Source organism: Erpetoichthys calabaricus, chromosome 5 (assembly GCF_900747795.2).
Source record: "Erpetoichthys calabaricus chromosome 5, fErpCal1.3, whole genome shotgun sequence".
Taxonomy (NCBI): Eukaryota; Metazoa; Chordata; class Cladistia; order Polypteriformes; family Polypteridae; genus Erpetoichthys; species Erpetoichthys calabaricus.
In genome coordinates this window covers 180,784,432-180,806,426 of record NC_041398.2, presented here as the reverse complement: position 1 = coordinate 180,806,426, position 21,995 = coordinate 180,784,432, and the positions used below count along the sequence as shown (strand labels likewise).

At 38.8% G+C, this 21,995-nt stretch overlaps 1 protein-coding gene across 1 annotated transcript; it reads left to right on the top strand.

Moving 5' to 3' along the window:
* Window positions 1-15,211: 15,211 nt before the first annotated feature.
* Window positions 15,212-21,362, top strand: LOC114652838 (uncharacterized). Its single transcript, XM_028803146.2, has 4 exons — window positions 15,212-15,261; window positions 15,527-15,596; window positions 17,046-20,669; window positions 21,306-21,362. The coding sequence occupies exons 2-4, from the start codon at window positions 15,543-15,545 to the stop codon at window positions 21,360-21,362; spliced, it is 3,735 nt and encodes a 1,244-aa protein (XP_028658979.2). The 5' UTR covers window positions 15,212-15,261; window positions 15,527-15,542.
* Window positions 21,363-21,995: the final 633 nt, after the last annotated feature.

Sequence of the window (21,995 nt, the reverse complement as noted above, 5' to 3'; positions counted from 1 at the left end):
GAAAACTGTGAGTAAATATCAAAACCAACAGAAATAGATAGATAGATAGATAGATAGATAGATAGATAGATAGATAGATAGATAGATAGATAGATAGATAGATAGATAGATAGATAGATAGATAGATAGATAGATAGATAGATAGATAGATAAAGAACCATCTTAATACATTGTTTGCAGTAGCTTTATAAAGAGATGAAAGATGTGATAAACAGTAATTTAATACAGTTTGTTAAGATATTGAATTGCATATGAGGCAACTTTAACCGCTATCTACAGTACTGTACATGGAAAGTAAAAATGAGTTTGCATGTGATCATTTACTTAGTTACTCACTTTAAACTGATTATAAGTTAGATAAATTTGTATAGTCTGTAAAGCATAGTTTAGAAACCAAATAAATCCGAGCAAAGGCAACTAGCAAACAGTGATGTTAAGCAAAAAATAAATGAATGAATGAATACTGTAATAATATAAATCTATAAAGAAGGGTAAAAGATAAAAGTTGAAAGCAAGAGCAAATGATACATTAATACATTTTGGTTAAAACCTTAGATACCCAAGTTAGTGTTACATGCAGTCTCGTAGTGTCAGTACTGTTTCAGTCAGTATTAGGGGCTGTTGAAAGCTGAGCATGAAGGGAACACAATTAAAATGCAGAAGAGAGCAGATTGGTCATCCGTTTAGATTTGAACATCACAGATAGACCACCACAAACAGACTTGAGTTTAAAATTGTATATTATATAATTAAATTCCGTTTATTTCATTTTGTTCCATTAGTTTTTTTATGGGAGTTTTGGAAATCACTATATAAGTCATTGTCTTATTATTAAATGTGGTGCTATTCAAAAGATATTTAACAATATTTAAATACAGAAAATTCATACTGTTTCTAAAGCACTCTCTATGAAAGGTTAATTCTTGAACATGATTATAACAGTGAAGCACAGCTTTTAGCTTTAGCATGAGCAAGTACATCACTCGGGTTTATAAAACTTTTGTAATAATATTGTAATATTTAGAATAAATAACAGGAAAACGTTTACTTGTAAAGACATTCACAGTATGGAGAACGAGTCCAACTCTGTACATGTTCATTTAATTTCTTGTATTTACTTTGTAATTTTCACTGTATCATAATTTGCTGCTCTTATAAAGTTGTAATGTCATATGACGTATATTCTGTTGATTACATGTTACTAATTTTATATCTAAGGTTGTAAATGTAAAACAAATTCCTAGCAGGCATATTGTGTGGCAATAAACCTCCGTTAATTAATTATTTCATTCATTCATTCAAATGTTTGCTTTAATTAACTATTTAAATCTTTTTTTTTTTTTGTAAACATATTTTGAATATTTTCGTTTTTTTAATACAGATCCTGGATGAACAAACAAGAAAAATGTCCCTTCTTCAAGGGGCCCAGAAAACTCGACTTTCACCACCCCTTAGACTTTCTTCAAGTGGCTCTACACCAGTTCATGGCCCAGTATATATAATAAGGCCTAAAAAAAAATCTCCACCAGCTCAAGAGGGAGCTCCTTCTGCTGTTGCATCCCAACCTGCAGCTGTTCCTTCACCCCCAATATTCATATTTCCTCCAATCTCACAGGGCCAAGCACAGCAACAAAAAATTCCACCACCCCCACAACACGTTTTACCACCAACACACTCAACTCAAACTCAGCCCATTTTTATTTTCCCCCCAAAACCTCCAGCACCAAGCAAACCTAAAGTTCCATATCCATCAAAACTTGATTCTTCACCTCCTTCAACCTTACCAGGTTCCCCAATGTTCATTTTTTCACCACCTACAGAATCTCTGGCATCATCAACCCAAAGCTCAGCTATAGGGCGAGCTATACCCAGCAGTCCTTCACCACCTCTTAATCCACCTTTCTTCATTTTCCCACCAGCTTCATCTTCCTCTGAGCATCCATCTTTCCTTGCCTCTAAACCAGCTCAGCCAGCTGCAGTTCCTATAGCTCCTGCCTCTTCACCGCCTATATTCATCTTTCCTCCTGCTTCCTCTCGCCGTTCATCTCCATCTTCTGCTGTCCAGGCTAGTCAAGCAATGCCCAGCCAAACTCCTAATTCTCCTGCCAGTCCTCAACCAATCTTCATTTTTCCACCACCATCATCTTCCCCAGAGCATTCAGCATCTTCTAAATCAGAACCAGCTCAACCAAGGTATCCCTCAGGGCCTACTGCTTCTTCACCACCTATTTTCATCTTTCCTCCAGCATCATTGCAACCTTCTTCCTCTTCTTTTTTCACACAAACTGGACAAGCAACACCAAGTAAAACTCCTACAGCTCCTGCAAATCTTCCCCCTCCTGTCTTCATTTTTCCACCAGCTCCACCACTGGATAAAAAACCTCCACCAGTATCTGTACCGTCTCCAGCAGCTACTTCACCATCACCTTCAGCCATCCAAATACTACCTCCTGCAGCTCCTCCAATATTTATAATCCCTCCAGCATTGCCAAGCCATCAAGCACAGGGTCCTTCTTCTGCTTCATTTGGTCTTTCTCCACCTTTACTTCCTTTGCAGCCACCTGCACCAGCACCTCCAATATTTGTGTTTCCTCCTCGTGATCCAGCTCCAGCTCTACTACCATCTCCACCAGCTCCACCTCCTATTCCACCAATTTTTATTTTTAATCCTCCTAGTCCTGTAATATCTCCTGCTGTAGATACACAGGTAAAAGCTGCTGTAGATCCAACTTCACAGTCACCCGGCTCTTCAGTTCCACAAACTGTTCCTTCTCCTCCCACTCAAGTTCCTACTGCTCCATCAAACATACCTTCTGGACCACCACTGTCTCCCTCAGTTCCCCTCCACCCTGCTTCAACACCATCAGTATTTCCTTCAGACAGACCATCTTTTCCATCTGACTCAGGCCCATCCAGTTATGCACAAATTCCATCTGCATTTCCACAACCTCCATCTGGTCCCTCTTTTTCACCTTCAGACCCATCACCTGTTCCCTTCATGCCATCAGGCTTCCCTTCTAGTCACTCACCTGATTCTGATGGTCCTTCACCAAGTCCACCTTATTTCATATTTTTACCAGCAGTTCATTCTCCAACTGCACATCCTTCCTCATCAGAAACAACGGTCTCTGAACCTTCTTTGCCAACTCAGTCAACTTCACCATCAGCTTCTGGATCCCCGAATATTTTTATATTCCAGCAACCATTCCCTTCACTGGACTCTAAACCTACATCACCAGTTGCACCACTTTACCCTACCCCTGATCTTGTAGCTCCTGGATCACACTTTCCTACTACAGGCTTGGGTGTCCATAATGGAAAGCCTTCAATACCCAAAGACCCTGCACAATCTCCTCCAGGATCTAATCATGTCATCTCTCCACAACCAGCTCCCACTCACCCTACAGCTGCATCGCCTCCAATAATAATAATTTCACCTGCACCAGCACCTCCACCACCACCTGCACCACCTATAGGTCCTGCACAGCCCCCTTCAATAATAATATTACCATTATTTCCACCAGCTCCAGATGCCCCGCCAACAGCTATAAATGGACAAGCTTCTCCTTCACCATTAGGCCCACCTGGAGCAATGATTACAGGACAAATGCCAACAAAAACATTTGTTCAAGGTCCAGAAGAACAGAGTCCAGGTCAAGTGCCAACACAAACATTTCATCCAGTGCCAGGACCGGCTCCAGTGAAAATGCCAACTAAAACACCTGGCCCTGTTCCAGAGCAGGTTCCAACACAAAATCCAACCCAAACATTTAGTCAGTTTCCAGGACAGGCTTCAGGGCAAGCCTCATCTCCATCACAATATATTCCTGGTCATCCGAGCCAATCACCATCTCCCGTATTTCATGAATTACCTCCAAAATCAATTCCACCAGTAACTGATCCATTAGGAGCAAGTCCACCAGGCGTACCACCAGTTTTTATATTTTCAGACAGTGGTCAACCTGAAGAAATACCACCAGTTTTTATTTTTTCTTCTGCTCCAAGTGCACCCCCTGCTCCACGTTCTCCTCCTGCTCCAATTTTTATATTTACAGGGACACCTGAGTCTCCAACTGAAACATCATTAGGTGGTGCACCATGCAACGTGCTCTCAACAAATGTCCCATTGACTGCTGATCAATCTAATGTCTTTCTTGCTCCACCTTCACTTTCTGGTTCAGAGATTATAAATGGGCAATTTTTACCTCAGCCAAATCATTCTCCACCAGTTCCTAGTTCACTTCCTGGCTCATTTGTTCCGGCCCCATTTCCCTTCTATTCTTCTGGTTCACTGTCAAATTCCGAAGCACCAAAACTATCCCCCTCCACAAAACCCTCACCACCACAACCACCAACACCACCAACACCATCTCCACCACCAGCACCAGCACCAGCAGTTCCTCCTATTCTTATTTTCCCAGGGATTTTTCTACCCATTCCTGAAAATGAACCAGATGCTCAGCCTCTGATTACTGGAGATGGAAGTACTTATCCACAAAAGAGTACTTCTGTAAATTTAAAAAAAACAATGAAAGTTCCAGAAAATGTTGAATTGAAAGCAAATAGCTTTGTAAAGAACCAGGCCAGGCGAAGGTCAGCTTTTCCAAATTACAGAAACTGAAATATTTAAATTGTTCATTTTTTTACAAATTAAAAAAAAAACGAAGACATGCAGTATTTAATTAGTTTTTTTTTTTTTTTGCTCTTTATTTCGCCTTATACAATTTCTCGTATTAGGAATTTGTTAGTTTTTGCATACCCCTTGGGGTCAGAGCACAGGGTCAGCCATTGTACAGCGCCCCTGGAGCAATTACAGGTTAAGGGTCTTGCTCAAGGGCCCAGCAGAGTAGGATCTCTTTTGGCAGTGACGGGGATTCGAACCGGCAACCTTATCAATAACAAAATGATGTATATTTTGTTATACTACAAAATCTTTCTTTCATCTAAGTTATATGAAATCAATAATTAATGCAAATATACTGTAGCAAATTGCTTGTTTTATGACTCATCATAATGGAGATTATAAAATTATTAACTTGCCATATACAAAGATAGGTGCTCTTATGTTACTTATCTACTGGGTTTGTCTCTAAAGCCTACATTATTAGGGAGATGAGACAGGATCTATTAATTTATTAACTTTTGCTGTTTTTGTTGAATACTACTTAAGATATAATGTACTTTATGTATGGAATCCACCTGAGTGCAATAAACATAAGTGTCTTGACTGAGATATTAACATTATGCTCCTGTGCATTATTTGCATTATTGTTAAAAAAAATCTAAATTGAAATCGATTGGACAACAACTGTTCTACCTCATTGTAATGGAAAGATGTACTCATTATTCATTGTTTGTACTACAGAATAATCGTACTTCAGGAGACAATGTGTAAACAGATACAACCTTGTCATTGTGTTACTAAAAAACTAAATCAAAAACAACTATTGGAAACATTAGCACATTCTGTTATTCAATTGGCAGGTAGTTGACTAACTAAAAGATGTTTGTATAATGTCATAATATCTATTAGTTAATATTTTATGTAAGTTGTACTTATATATTTTTCATTTATCTTGTATTCTTATTAAAAATGCATTACAAAAACTTTCCAGTTCTAATTTATTTTATGATCGTCTATTAATTCATTAAAGGTAATATTTTGTAATTGTTGAATTCTTATTTAAAACATTAAGTTTGAAAGAGAAAACAGCAGGTAGGTTGTGCAGAGTGTAGCAATGCTAGTGTTTATGTCATATCTACTATATAGTTAAACATAAGGGTCTGGGTGTCCAGTCTCTCAGAGAAATCCGATGGGTCCGTTTGGCTTTTTTTTTGTGATTGGTCAGTTTTGCATCCTACTTAGTTTGATCTGGACTATATTTAGCATAGCTTCTCTCTATGACCATGCAAACAATACAGACAACTTTGGAATTCTTAATTTGGGGGTCCCAGTGTTTTTTGTTTTTTTTTGTCTGTTTGCTACAGTTTGCACACCACTGCTAACTGCTGGCTCACCATTAACCATTGACAATCGACCTGTACCTCCTTTGCGATGGCAATTTAGTGAAAAAATAACTGCTGGGGTGGGTAAGGTCAGCTGCAATCTTTCCTGCTCTCTTTTTCGCTCTGAAAATGAACAGATTTTTTAATGCTGGGAGAAAACAGCCAATGATTTTCTCAGCTGAACAAATCACCCACTGCAACCGAGTCTTAGAAAAAGAGGAGGCAGAAGATAACCAAACAGTTATAGAGGATTTCACAATACTCTCAATGATATCTGAACAAAAATTTAACAATGTACACCTTGATATACCAAGCTTCTTAAGCTAGCAAAGCAAGAACAATCTCTGCCTAGCTTTCTTCGTGTTGGAGGTGATGTGATTGTCCCATTTTAATGTATGAGTGAAAATAGACCTCAGGAATTTAAACGACTGAACCATTGACACAGTCTGGCCATTAATTTGCAAAGGTGGACAGTTAGAGAATTGTTGTCGGAAATCAATCCTGAGGGGCTCATGTCCTTGGCAAACTGGCAATAAAACTCATTTAGCTGATTAGTCAAAATGGGGGAAGATAAGACTTGGGATGACTTCTGCCTGTAATCTCTAAGTTTGTTCAGAGAACTCCACACTGCCTGACTGTTACTGCTAAAGCCTTTCTCCAGCTGATCTTTATAAGTGGCTTTTGCAGCACTTATTGCTTTATTAAGCTGCCACCTTACAGATCGATATTCATCCCTGTACCCAGGGCCGGATTTTCCTATAGGCTAACTAGGCTTCAGCCTAGGGCCTCAAGATCAAGAGGGGCCTACATTCAAATTGTTAGCAAAATTAAAATTACACTATTCTAAAAACAGTGAACACTAAAACACTGAACCGAAAATAAGGAGAAATTCTACGCATATGACTAATAAACAAACATAAAAATGTATTGGTTAAGATCAACGCGTATTACGTATTTTATTATCTCTCATGTAATTTACAAACTTAAAAATGGAAGGTGAAAGGGCCTCATAAGTGGAATAGCCTAGGGCCTCTTTTCATATAAATCCGGCCCTGCCTGTACCCAGACCTGTATGCCTGGTTCTTTGCAGCTCTGAGAATGCTCAGGTCCTTGGTGAACCACAGCTTGTGATTGTTGTATCTCATAATGGTCTAGGGAGACAAACATTTTCATAGAAGAATGTTTCAATATCAGCAAATTCATCTATGTTGCTACACCAGCCTTCCATGGCTTTCCAATCTGTGGAGCCTAAACAATTCCTCAGCCTTCCAACAGCTTCAGGAGTCCATCTGTGGCTTATAGTACTGGTTGGCTTTGACTGTTCCAGTTTCCGTTTATACCTGGGAACAAGCATAATCATTGTGTGGTCAGAGTTGCCAACAGGTGCATGGGAGAAAAGGTGAAATGCCATGCCAAATACGAGAATTTCACCAAGTGATACCACAGGAATTTAATTCCTCAGATTCACTAGAGAGGTGGCACGATGGCAGTGGGGTGGCACAATGGCACAGTGGTAGCGCTGCTCCCTTGCAATAAGGAGGTAAGGTTGATGTCCAGGGTCCTCCTCCCATGGAGTTTTCATGTTCTCCGCATGTATGCATGTTTCTTCCAGGTGTTCCAGTTTCCTCTCACAGTCCAAAGACGAGCAGGTTAGGTGGATTGGCAATACTACATTGGCCCCAGTGTGTGGTTGGGATGTGAGTATTTGACCTAAAATTGGCTGGCACTCTGTACAGGTTTTGTTCCTGCCTTGCGCTCTATACTTGCTTGGATAGACTCCAGCACCCCCACGAACCTGTTCAGGACTAAATGCGTTAGAAAATGACTGATTTGCTACATTCCTATAAAGTACCAATGGTTTAAGATTTCCAGGATCAAACAGTATATAATTTAGCACTCTTTCACAAACTTTGCTATTGCTTTAGGCTTTATGTACTCATTCTTCTCTATTTGTTACTGTGTTGACATCAATTACAGCAGTTAATTTAATTAAGATATAATATTTTCTGCTATGACATGGAATGTGTTTAGAATTATTGTGAGCAAAATAACCAGAGGTCTCATTTATAAAGCTTCGAGTGTATTCAAGCATAAAAATATGCAAATAGCAAAAACAGGAAAAGAGGTATGGCAAAAAGAAATCTGATTTATAAAACCTCCTGTGCGCACATTTCTGTGCAATTAACTTTATTAAATCACGATCAGTTTATAAATATGCATATGTGAATACTCTTTGAGCTCCATCCAGTTGCTACCCTGACACAACTATATATGGACTATGCTAATCATGAGACCTTCATTGGCTGATAGAACAGCCTCCAACCTGATATATCGAGACACCATTGATTCTGGTATAGTTAGTAAACTTGTCAAATTCGCAGATCACACTAAAACTGAGGGAACAACAGACACTGAGGAGGCAGCAAAAAGAATTTAAAATGACCTGGACAGCCTTCCTTCAGAACTGGGCGAACAACCTGGAAAATGCAGTTTAATGCAGAAAAGTGTTACACATGGGCAAAAGGAACATTAGTTATAAATGCAAGATGGGAAACACCGTCGTACATGAAGCAACCTCTGGAAAGGATTTAGGGGTATATGTTGACACAACATCTTAATTGACTAAGCATCTTAGAGAAGCAATCAAAAAGACCAATGAAATGTTATAACATAACTTATATCATAAAAAACTGTCAAACTGTCAACTGTATAATAACTTTGACTAGGGTTTTAATCAGTAACTCAATCAATTTAGATTCAGCCAGCTTGGAGGTCATAGTTTCCTTTTCTCTCTCAATTTTTATGCCAAGAAATCATAACAGGTGGCACAGAAAATGGTAGGACCTGCCATGGCCTTAAAAAAGACAGCAAAATATCTGTATCCTTGTTTTTTATGTTTCTGCTGCTGTATGCATCTGAATTTTTCTAATGGGATTAATAAATCTAAACTAATCTAATCTACTCATTTAGACTTCTAAAATATAAAGATTGAAAGGAAATCATTATGAATTAATGAATTTAGTATTTTGTATTATAGTGGAAAAAATTGCAGGTTTACTGAATCTTACACGAAAACTATATTGCTATGAATAAAACTAAGAGTATCAATGGCATTTAAGTATTGTTCAGAAAGAAGTTTATTCTATACAGAAGTTCATGTCTTAAAGATTTTCTTTTTCTAGTATACCCTAAGGTGCTGAAACCAGACTGTTTTATACAAATAAAATCATTTAGTCATTTCTTTTTTACCTATGAAACAAGAAACTATGTAATACATTTAAAAAGAGTACAATATGGTTATGGTGTAATCCTTACAAATATATCAAATGTATATAATGTATAATTATAAAATAGTTTTCTCTTTATAAATTTTTATTTTTAGAAATCTTATATTTAATAAAGACTTACTAACCTTATAGCAGTCTGAGCCAAGTGATCTTTCTTTTTTGTAATGTGCACCTTTGAACTAGCATAAAAAAGAAAACATGAAACTCATTTAAAACAGGAAAGAATCAAATTATAGATAGATAGATAGATAGATAGATAGATAGATAGATAGATAGATAGATAGATAGATAGATAGATAGATAGATAGATAGATAGATAGATAGATAGATAGATAGATAGATAGATAGATAGATAGACTTTATTTGTCCCAGGGGCAAATTTGGCTTTTTTCAGAAGCTCTTTAAATTAGCAAATAAATAAATAAATACATATATATATATATATATATATATATATATATATATATATATATATATATATATATATATATATATATATATACTATATCCTAAACTCACACCAGAATGAAGAAAGAAAAAAAAGAAAGAAAGAAAGAAAATTAGCAGTTGACTTGGTTGTTACAATCACAGTGAGGCATTATGCAGGCATATTGCTGTTGGTATGAAGGAGCCCCAGTATTGTTTCTTGACACACTTCTACTGAATAATTCATTGGACTTCTGTTCCTTCCATGGCTTTAACAGAGTACTGTGGTAGACTCACTCTTTAGGACTTGATTAGGTTGATACACAAGGCAATAAAATTCAAACCCGTTCCTTAATTTCATATGGCCCCTGTCAATGAGACAACAATTTATAATAAGCAGTTGGAATTAATACCATAAACATAACCATAACCACCTGGCTTAAATTCATGCAGGGTGGTCCCTCCTTTGTACAGTCTAGACTGCATTCTTTGTTCTGTACGCTCCTTCATCAGGGGTTGTATCCTTAAAAAGCAATTGCACAACTCAGTGACGCATTCAACTATATAGTAACTGAACATGTGATGGGCTCTAATTCCCAATCTTCCTTTATAATATTCTGGGGCGTCATGTATAAACAGTGCGTACGCACAGAAATGTTGCGTACGAACCTTTCCACGCTCAAATCGCGATGTATAAAACCTAAACTTGGCGTAAAGCCACGCACATTTCCACGGTAACTCATACCTTGGCGTACGCAATTTCTCTGCTCGGTTTTGCGGACTGGCGGCACCCAGCGTCAAAGCAGTGCTACTGTTCCTGTGTGATCACCCTTTCTTTCTTAGATCCACATTCCTGACGCGGCTTTATAAATACACTGAAACTAACTGCATATTGTTTATTAGTGTAATGCATCTGATTGTAATTAACCTGCAGCAATATGATGGTCCAGGAAATAGCCATAGTATTCCAAATACCATAACTGCTTTAGCGTTGTAACTCTCATTGCATCTTCTTCTTCTTTCAGCTGCTCCCGTTAGGTGTTGCCACAGCAGATCATCTTTTTCCATATTACTCTCACTGCACCACTCAGAGTATTTATATCACTGTATCTGAGTGGGGACTCACAGCAGCAGCTGATCGGAAAGAGAATTATCGGTACACAGCATGAAGCAGACGCTGCCTGAGTCAAGGCAAAACGCTTCAGAGACTTCCCTGTACGGACTTCGCGGTTTAGAAAAAGTTTCATCCCAAGAACTATAAACGCACTCAATCAGTCCATCAAGTGCTCCTTGTAGAACTGTTTACTTATAAGTACAATTACCTCACTGTAAACTTGCACTACAGTTATAATACTTTATGAAGCGTGTATTTACATATGATGATATCATTTTTAAGATGAAATGCAGCAAAATATGTTGATTATATTATACAGATAAAACTTTAACTTCATTTAAATAATCTTTATTGTTAATAATTAAACCTGTGAGGACACGGTGCCGCAGCGCTAGCTACTTCAGGGAGTGTTCCTGCATTGCGTTTTATTCTTGCTGGTGCTGACGCGACACTGGAAGGATAGACGGATATAATAATTAAACATGTACTACGAAGATATTTCAATGTTCCTTAAAAGTTTTGAAGAATCGGCATTTTAAGCTTACAGATTGCTTCACGTCTATATAGCTGATTGTGTGGCGATTGGGTTTTTGGAGAAAGAAAAGTAAGGACAGGAATTGGAGGTTAGTACGTTTGAAAGAGACAGTACTTCTGTAATAAATTATTTCATCGAAGGTCGCACATGGTGCCGCAAGCCTCTTGCGTGAGACATGAACAAGCACTGCGCCACCGTGTTCCCATGTTTAATAACATGCTTTCATTCCTATCATCATGAAAAAGATATCACGTATACATCTCAGTATTTTAATTATTCAGAGAGCTGTAATATCACGAATGTAATGGATTATGTGTCCTGTCAGAGAAAGAGAAAGCCCGTTTAAGAAGCAGGTAGTGATTCACACATATAGAGCACATAGAAGATCAAATACAGAACAAAGCATTTAATGTGCCACTTTAGTTACAATGGGATTTGAGAAACTAGTAAAGTAAACGATTTTAAGATGAAGTGTATGATGTTCTACTTTAATGGCAAAATAAACTATGTGATTAAACTGGAAATTTCGAGATTAAAGTTGACATTTTGTGCTTTTTTCCCACTGTGTGCCTATTTTTTTGTCTGTACCCTAATAAGCTTTCATATGATACTCAGACGGTGGGCTACGACTCGCCTTTTCACAGCGACTTTGATATGTGATTTCTTTTTTATTTTGGGCACTGTGCGACTTTGTGAACTTGAGCCTTCGAGTTTCTCCGACACTCTGTCACTTGATCAACTTCCTTTTGTTGATTATACCACTGTTTAAACCAACAAATAGTACGTTTTTCCTTTGCCTCCACTTGGTATTTGCTGAAATTCTTATATTTCCCCCCCGTGCTTTTCCCATTGTCTTTTCACAGAAGGCTATTTATATTGATTTGCATATTCAAAGAGGCATAATTCTGGGAGGAGTTGGGGCGGGACAGAAGGCGCGTGCACGTGCGTTACTTTTCACGCTGATCGGGATTTATGTAGTGGAAGAACGTGAAAGTTTGCGTGCGCACAGATTTCAGCATCTGGATTTTTCTTTGCGTACGCACAATCCCGCTTTTGTGCTTACGTCATGTTATAGTGTGAGTTCTACGCACGGCGTTATACATGAGGCCCCTGGAGTCTACATGACTGTATCCTGTATAGTAGTTCAAATGAAGAAAAGCCTGTGGAGGCCTGCAGCACCCCCTGGAAGGCAAACAAGACAAAGGAGAATAACTGGTACCAGTCTCTTCCATTCATTCTTATAACTTTTTAATTATCTGCTTTAGCATTTAGTTAAAATGTTACACTAACATGTCTGTCTAAGCAATTTAGCGACTTCCCTAAAGATATCTGATGTAAAGCAAATTCCTTGTTCCATTAGGACTTCATTAGGGATCCTGACATGTGCACAGACTCCCCACACATTCCTGGGCTATAGTTTTTGTATTAGTCTGTATTTCTTTCCCATTGTATCACCGTTTAAGAGGGGGTTTCGGAGGAGCGACCATATCTCATTGGGGTGAGTTCAGTCCCCCTCTTCACAATGCAAGCGGCAGACTGGCCGCAACTGGGGGTTGGGTGCCCCATATATATATATACTGTATATATTGTCACGCACAAGCGCATGGGGAGCAGCTTAAGGACCCGACGCACACAGCGATAAGTCGTGCCAGGGGACAACTAACCTCTCTCTTTTTATTTTCTCAGAATCTCGCCCGGATGACCAAAAGAACCGCAGCACTTCTGGGTCCCTTTCTGCCTTCTGGTCTCCGTTTGATGATGCCAGCCACCCATTCATCACCACGCTTTTCCCAGCATCCCATTGTTTAATTTCCGCTCCGACCCTGTATAAGTTGTCCGTTTACCCACCCTTATGTGTCTGATGATTTTTTGCTTGAAAATTACTGACCATTATGTTACAGTATCCAGGGCTAAAAACCCCAAATCTTTATGCGTGTCCTTGTTTTCTTACTATATATATATATATATATATATATATATATATATATAGTGGCAGATGGCTGAGACACTGGTCAAGCTGGGACACCCCTGTGATGGAAGGACAGGAAGAGAGGACAGGGGGAGAGGGTAGGGTCACGACAATACCTTCCCCAGAACACGACTGGGCAACCCCCCAGATTGCTTCAGGACGTGAGCTAAACACCTAGAAGTGCTGCTACAAGAGGATCCGGGTGTACCTGGAGCACTTCTGGGTGCACTATAAATGAGACCACCTCACTCTGTTTGGAAAGCTAGAGTCAGGAGGTCGAGGACAACGCTTGCTGGGAGAGGAGTGGTGGTGGTAGAGAAGAGAAGAGAAGATAGAAAGAAAGAAAAGACAGAAAGATAGAAGGGACTGAGCAGTATTGTTGTGTTCTGAAGTGGGAAGCGGAGAACAGAGCTGCCCCAGGAAGAAAATAAAGTGTGCTGCTTTTACACTTGTGTGTTCTGCCTGTCCATGTCCAGGTCTGGGGAGCTGTACTCTACAAGGCTTTCACAATATATATATTGTGGATGGGTGGAAGGAACACGGGCTGACTCTATGAAATGTTGGAGTGCCAGCCAGGTCTCCCCTTTTAATTGAAGTGACAAATAATAAACAAAGCAGGCGTATGAGGCATATTTATCTAGCATAGTCTTCTTGGCTTTTGTTAAGTGGCTTGTAGGAGCTGGCCACAGAGGCGGATATTCATTCTCAATGAATTGTGGTTCGAAATGAGATGCCAACATCTGAAGGCATCAGATTATTGTATTGTAGCTTTCCGGAGAGTAACCTTTGGGCATGCCAATCAGGATGAGAATCATAAGGTCTGCTGGGTAAGGATTCCACCTCTGTCCTGGGCAGGACCCCAACTGTCCTCTGGGTATCTATGATATATAATGTATATATGCAGCACAGAGAGAAAGTTTTAATGAGATTACACCCACAAACTCATTCACAGTAAGTCATTATTGTATTGTATCAACATGGGCGGCACAGTGGCGCAGTGGGTAGCACTACTGACTCGCAGTTAGGAGAACCGGGTTCACTTCACGTAGAGTTTGCATATTCTTCCTGTGTCTGCGTGGGTTTCCTCCGGGTGCTCCAGTTTCCTCCCACAGTCCAAAGACATGCAGGTTAGGTGGATTGGCGATTCTAAATTGGCCTTAGTGTGTGTGCTTGGTGTGCGTGTGTCCTGCGGTGAGTTGGCGCCCTGCCCAGGATTGGTTCCTGCTTTGCGTTGTGTGTCTTTGTGTTGACTGGGATTGGCTCCAGCAGACCCCCGTGACCCTGTGTTCGGATTCAGCGGGTTGGATAACTGGATGGGTGTATCAACATATTATATATTCCGCTAATGTAATTGCTACATCCAAAAACAAGAACAAATTCTGTCCACTTCTTAATATACTACCCACAAGTCTCCCATAATCCTTACATCTCATTGCAGTCTAGCTCTCACTCATAAGTGTAAATGATCTTTTTGAGTAATAAATTGTAACATGTCACTGATCATAATAGGTTTAGAGACTTGATGTCCTATGTACTTGTTTTAGATATATTGTGTGATATATAGATCGTAATGGAAGTAATTGTTAGAAATTAAGGTAGTTAATTTATTACTTTATGTAGTGTCTTAGAATGGTGAAGCTCAATTTTTGACTGCATGCTTTCTGTAAGTGTGGCATGCATAGACATTACTATTATATTATCTCAAAGAAAACAGTATTTTTCGGTTTAAAATGTCATTTATACAGCACCCTCTTTTGTTTTAGACTCATACTGGAGCAGTGCAGAATCACACCTCCCTTCCTGATTTTGTGTGTTCATTGGTTATGGCATACTTGATAACATACCTTAAATTACAGGACTTACCACAAACTTGAAAAGAGAAAACAAGACAAGGCAGGAAGAAATGGTGTGATTCTTAATAAAGGTAACAATTACAACTTACTAACATGTAAATATACTACTTTGCATGCTCTAAGGTTTTTAAAATACAGCATTTAATAAGTAAATGTAATTCTTTATTAATGTTAACTTTTATGAAAAAGGCATTTTGCTTTTAGCTTGAACTAAAATGAATCAGTAAAATATAGTTAATCCTTCATATTTTAATGAAGTGTCTTAGCAGTCTTATATACCAAAATAACATTAAATGAACAGAATGTAATTGCTGAAAATATCTATTTAATTTACAGAAATTGTTAATCAGAAATGAAGCACTTCCATTTTTTTATGTACTTTGTCTGCATACTGGCAAGTGTTCACGTAAGTCGTTTTTGAAATGCATGTTTATTTCATTACTCTTCCATAAAAACAATTTATCATTGAAAGAAGTACTGCAGATGTGTAATTTAATATAACATATTTTGTACAGGCTGCTCAGTAATAATGTTGTAACTTTAAAACAACATCTAGAGAAAATGCATTATATCACCTGGATATAATATTGTTTTATTTTGATATAAGAAAATCTTGAATAAATACCAAAATTGATAGATAGATAGATAGATAGATAGATAGATAGATAGATAGATAGATAGATAGATAGATAGATAGATAGATAGATAGATAGATAGATAGATAGATAGATAGATAGATAGATAGATAGATAGATTATTCGCAGTAGCTATGTAATGTGATGAAAGATGTGATAAATGATGCAATAAAAATTGTAGAAGTTTGTAAGTAAAACTACTTTGGACATGGTAGCTTACTTTGGTATTCAGTTTAAAATGATTAGCGGGTAAATTCATTTACATGGTCTGTAAAACATTTAATAAACCAAACAAGTCTGAGCAAAGGCTATGAACAAACCGGGATGTCAAACGATAATGAATGCTGTAACAATATAAGGATAAAGGAGAAAAAAAAGCCAGAAAGTAATATATGTTTCAGTTAAGGCTTTACAATATTAGATGCCCAATTTAGTATTACATACAGTCTGGTAGTGGCAGTACTTTCCAGTCAGTATTAGGGGCTGTTGAAAGTTGTGCATGAAAGAAACACACCATGCAGAAGAGAGCAAATTGGTCATCATTTTAGATTTAAATATCAAACTAGATAGATCATCACAAACCAATTTAAAGTAAGAATTTAAAATTGTATATTATATAATCAAATTAACATTGTTTTTTAATGTGGCTTCAATACTTATTTTATTTAGTTGATTTTTTTCTGGGACTACTGTATATAAAATATAAAATATATGCTTCTCAAGGGACTATATAAGTCTTTGTCTTTTTATAAAATATCTGATGTTCTAAACATATTTTAACAAAGTTTAAATACATAAAATCATACTGTTTTAAAGCACTCTCAATGAAAAGTAAATTGTTGAATGTGATTAAAACAGTGAAACATAATTTTTAGCTTTAGCATGAGCTACACTAAGCTTATGAAATAATTGTGTTAATATTGCAATGTTTATAGTAAACAAAAAATGTTTACATTTAAATGCACACATTCTATGGGGCATAAGTGCAATTTTGTACATATTCATAGCGTTTTTGTATTTATTGTGTAATATTCACTGTGTTATAATTTGCTGCTCTTATACTATGGTGATGTCATATGTCAAATATTGTTTTGTTGAATGCATATTTTTATAACTATGATAATAAACATCCATTCATTCATTCAATTATTTGCTTAACTGACTCTTTAAATCTAATTTTTATTTTATTTATTCTTAAGATATTTTCATTTTTAACACAGAGCCTGGATGAACGAACAAGAAAAATGTCCCTTCTTCAAAGAGCCCAGAAAACTTGGCTTTTACCTCCCCTTAGACTCTCTTCTCCAGGTGCTCCCAAACCAGTTCATCCTCCTATATACATAATAAGGCCTAAAAAAAAATCTCCACCAACTCAAGAGGCAGCTCCTTCTGCTGCTGCATCCCAGCCTGCAGCTGTTCCTTCACCCCCAATATTCATATTTCCTCCCATCTCACAAAACAGAGCACAGCAACCAAAAATTCCTCAAAATTCTCCACAAAATTTACAGCTAACACCTTCAATCCAAAGTCAACCCATTTTTATTTTTCCCCCAAAACCTCCGGCACCAAGCAAACCTCCAGTTTTATATCCATCAAAACTTGATTCTTCACCTCCTGCAAACTTACCAGGTTCCCCAGTGTTAATTTTTTCACCACCTACAAAATCTTCGGCATCATCAACCCAAAGCTCAGCTATAGGTCCAGCTATACCCAGCAACCCTTTGCCATCTCCTCCTCCTCCTCCTATCTTCATTTTCCCACCAGCTTCATCTTCCTCTGAACGTTCATCTTTTCCTGCCTCTAAACCAACTCAGCCAGCTGCAGTTCCTATAGCTCCTGCCTCTTCACCACCTATTTTCATCTTTCCTCCTGCTCCCTCTCGTCGTTCATCTCCTTCTGATGTACAGACTAGTCAAGCACCACCAAGCCCAGCTTCTAATGTTCCTTCCAGTCCTCAGCCAATCTTCATTTTTCCACCAGCACCCTCTTCTTCAGAATATTCAGCATCTTCTAAGTCTAAATCAGCTCAACCAAGTTATCCTTCTGCACCTACACCTCCTGCCTCTTCACCACCTATTTTCATCTTTCCTCCTGCTCCCTCACGTCATTTATCTCCTCCTTCTGATGTGCAGACTAGTCAAGCACCACCAAGCCCAGCTTTTAATGTTCCTGCTAGTCCTCAGCCAATCTTCATTTTTCCACCAGCGCCCTCTTCTTCCAAATATTCAGCATCTTCTAAGTCTAAATCAGCTCAACCAAGTTATCCTTCTGCACCTACACCTCCTGCCTCTTCACCACCTATTTTCATCTTTCCTCCTGCTCCCTCACGTCATTCATCTCTTCCTTCTGATGTGCAGACTAGTCAAGCAGCACCAAGCCCAGCTTCTAATGTTCCTGCCAGTCCTCAGCCAATCCTCATTTTTCCACCAGCATCCTCTTCCTCAGAATATTCAACATCTTCTAAGCCTAAATCAGCTCAACCAAGTATTCCTTCTGTATCTACACCTCCTGCCTCTTCACCACCTATTTTCATCTTTCCTCCTGCTCCCTCTCGTCATTCATCTCCTCCTTCTGATGTGCAGAGTAATCAAGCACCTCCAAGCCAAGCTTCTAATGTTCCTGCCAGTCCTCAGCCAGTCTTCATTTTCCCACACCCAGCATCTTCCTCAGAGCATTCAGCATCTTCTAAATCTGAATCAACTCAACCAAGTTATCCTTCAGCCCCTATAGCTTCTGCTTCTTCACAACCTATTTTCATCTTTCCTCCAGCATCACCTCATCCTTCTTCCTCTTCTTTTTTCACACAAACTGGACAATCAGCACCAAGTAAAACTTCTACATCTCCTGCAAATCCTCCCCCTCCTGTCTTCATTTTCCCATCAGCTCCACCACAAGATAAAAAATCACCACCACTATCTGTACCATCTCCTGCACCTACTTCCCCATCACCTTCTGCACCTCCTGTTGTTCCTCCAATATTCATATTCCCTCCAGCGTTACCAGGCCCTCAAGCACAGGGTCCTTCTTCTGCTTCATTTGGTCTTTCTCCACCTTTACTTTCTTTACAGCCACCTGCACCAGCACCTCCAATATTTGTGTTTCCTCCTCGTGATCCAGCTCCAGCCCCACTACCATCTCCACCAGCTCCACCTCCTGTTTCACCAATTTTTATTTTTAATCCTCCTAGTCCTGTAATATCTCCTGCTGTAGATACACAGGCAAAAGCTGCTGTAGATCCAACTTCACAGTCACCCGGCTCTTCAGTTCCACAAACTGTTCCTTCTCCTCCCACTCAAGTTCCTACTGCTCCATCAAACATACCTTCTGGACCACCACTGTCTCCCTCAGTTCCCCTCCACCCTGCTTCAACACCATCAGCATTTCCTTCAGACAGACCATCTTCTCCATCTGACCCATTCAGCTCTCCACAAATTCCATCTGCATTTCCAACGCCTCCATCAGGTCCCTCTTTATCACCTGCAGGCCCATCACCTGTTCCCTCTATTCCACCAAGTTTCCCTCCAAGTCACTCACCTACTTCTGGTCCACCGTATTTCATAATTGTACCACCAATTCAGTCACCTCCTTCCCCAACAGGACCAGTTGTCTCTGAGCCTTCTTTGCCAACTCGGCCAATTTCACCATCACCTTCTGCATCCCCAAATATTTTTATATTCCAACAACCATTCCCTTCCTTGGACTCTAAACCTTCATCACCAGGTCCATCACTTTATCCTGGCCGTGATCCTGCTGTTCCTGGATCACCCTCTCCTTCTACAGGCCCAGGTGTCCCTAATGGAAAGCCTTCCATTCCTGAAGGCCCTGCACAACCTCCTCCAGGATCTGATCATGTCATCTCTCCACAACCAGCTCCAATTCACCCTACGGCTGCATCATCCCCTACAATAATATTTTTACCTGCACCAGCACCTCCACCACCACCTGCACCATCTGTTAGTCCTGCACAGCCTCCTTCAATAATAGTATTACCATTATTTCCACCAGCCCCAGGTGCCTTCCCAGCAGCTAGAAATGGACAAGCTTCTCCTTCACCATTAGGCCCAAATGAAGCAACAAGTCCGGGACAAATGCCAACCCAACCATCCGGTCAAGGTCCAGGACTAAGTCCAGGTCATATGTCAACCTCAGTATATGGTCAGGGGCCAGGACAGACTGCAGTGCAAATACCAACTGAACCGTCTGGTCCAGTACCAGGACAAGCTCCAATACAAATGCCAACCCAAACATCTGTTCCAGTTCCAGGACAGGCGCCAGGACAACCTTCATCTCCACCACCTGAATTTCCTGCATTACCTCCAAAATCAAGTCCATCAGTAACTGAACCATCAGGAGCAAGTTCACCAGGAGTACCACCAGTGTTTATATTTTCAGATAGTGGTCAGCCAGACGAAATACCACCAGTTTTTATTTTCTCTTCTGCTCCAAGTGCACCTCCTCCTCCACCACGTTCTCCTCCTGCTCCAATTTTTATATTCACAGGGGCACCCGAGGCTCCCTCTGAAACACAATTAGGTGGTGAACCATGCAATGAGGTTGCACCAAATGCGCCAATGGCTAATGGGCAAATTTATATTCTTCCTAACCCAAATTTATCTCCTGGTCCAGGAAGTATAACTGGACCATTTTTACCTCAGCCTCCCATACAAGCCTCTCCACCACCTCCAGCACCACTACCGCCACCTCCATTACCACCACCGCCACCACCATTACAACCACCACCACCACCACCAGCACCTCCACCAGCACCAGCAGTTCCTCCTATTCTTATATTCCCAGGGATTTTTCTACCCATTCCTGAAAATGCACCAGAAGCTCAGCCTCTGGTAAGTGGAGATGCAAGTAAATATCCCCAAAAGCTAACTTCTATAACTTTAAAAAAGCCAATGACAGTTTCAGGAAATGTAAAGCAAATTTTGAAAGCCAATAACTTTGTAAACAACAGGTCAAGGAGAAGGCCATCTTTTCAAAATTAATGAAATTTACATATTTAAATTGTTAAATCTATACAAAACAGAAAAATGTTTAGTTTTACCAATTACAAAATAATTATGAAACCCTCCTTTCATGTAAGTTCAATAACATCAGTAATTAAAGCAAGTATGTTGAAGCAAATTGCTTGTTTTATGAATTATCATGGTGCAAAATATTAAATTATTATCTTGTAATATACAAGTTAGACATTTTTATTTTGCTTATCTACTGGATGTATCTGTAAAGCCTACATTATTAGTTGGGTGAGACAGGATCAGAGGTTTATTCCATTATTCCACTAATTTATCAACTCTTGTAGTTTTTGTTGAACACTACTTAAGATATAATGTGGTATATATGTGAAATCCACCTGAGTGCATTAAACAGAAAGCAATCAACAGAGATATTGACATTAAGCCTCTGCACATTAGTTACACTAATAGAATTAGTCCTTTCCCACAAAAAATCAGATATTTATTGTTTCTTAGTTGGAATCCAATGGACAACTGACAACTGTTCCTCCTCATTACGAAAAGATGTTCTAACTGGTTAGTAATTGTGCAAAATAATAACCATATTTGTAAATACAATATGTAAACAGATACAACCTTATCATTTTATTACAAAAATAGTAATGAAAAATAACTATAGCAAACATTAGCACTTTCTGTTATTTAACTGTGAGGTACTTGACTAAATAACAATTACAGAAACATTGTAGGGTGTTCTGTTGTAATATCTATCAGTTAATATATTCTGTAAGTTGTGTTTGTTGTTATTGTACTCATATTAAATGCATTACAAAAACTTCCCAGTTGTAATTTATTGTATGATCCTCTATGTATTCATTAAAATTGCTTTGAGTTATTTTTTAAATTCTTATTTAAAGCATACCGGATGAAACAGTCTACAGCAGGCATGTGGTGCATGGTGTAGCATTGCTGGCTTACGTCCTATGTCTAATTAAATTTATAGGTTTATAAGACAATTATTGACATGCAAACCCATTTTTTATTTAGTCATATTTACATGCTTGTACACTGTGCACAGAAAGAAATGGAAAAAGGGTGTTAAAAATGAACATTTTCAGAATTATGGACGTTTTGAAGACCTTCCTCTCCCCCTCATTCATTGGTCAAGAGGCCTTAAGTTCAAGTATTTTAACACAACTTTGTACA

Coding starts and splice junctions, on each gene's coding strand:
- LOC114652838 (XM_028803146.2), top strand. CDS start 15,543: ATGAAGCACTTCCATTTTTTTATGTACTTTGTCTGCATACTGGCAAGT. Junction 15,597..17,045: donor GCATACTGGCAAGTGTTCAC/GTAAGTCGTTTT, acceptor TTTTTAACACAG/AGCCTGGATGAACGAACAAG. Junction 20,670..21,305: donor CACCAGAAGCTCAGCCTCTG/GTAAGTGGAGAT, acceptor ATTGTTTCTTAG/TTGGAATCCAATGGACAACT.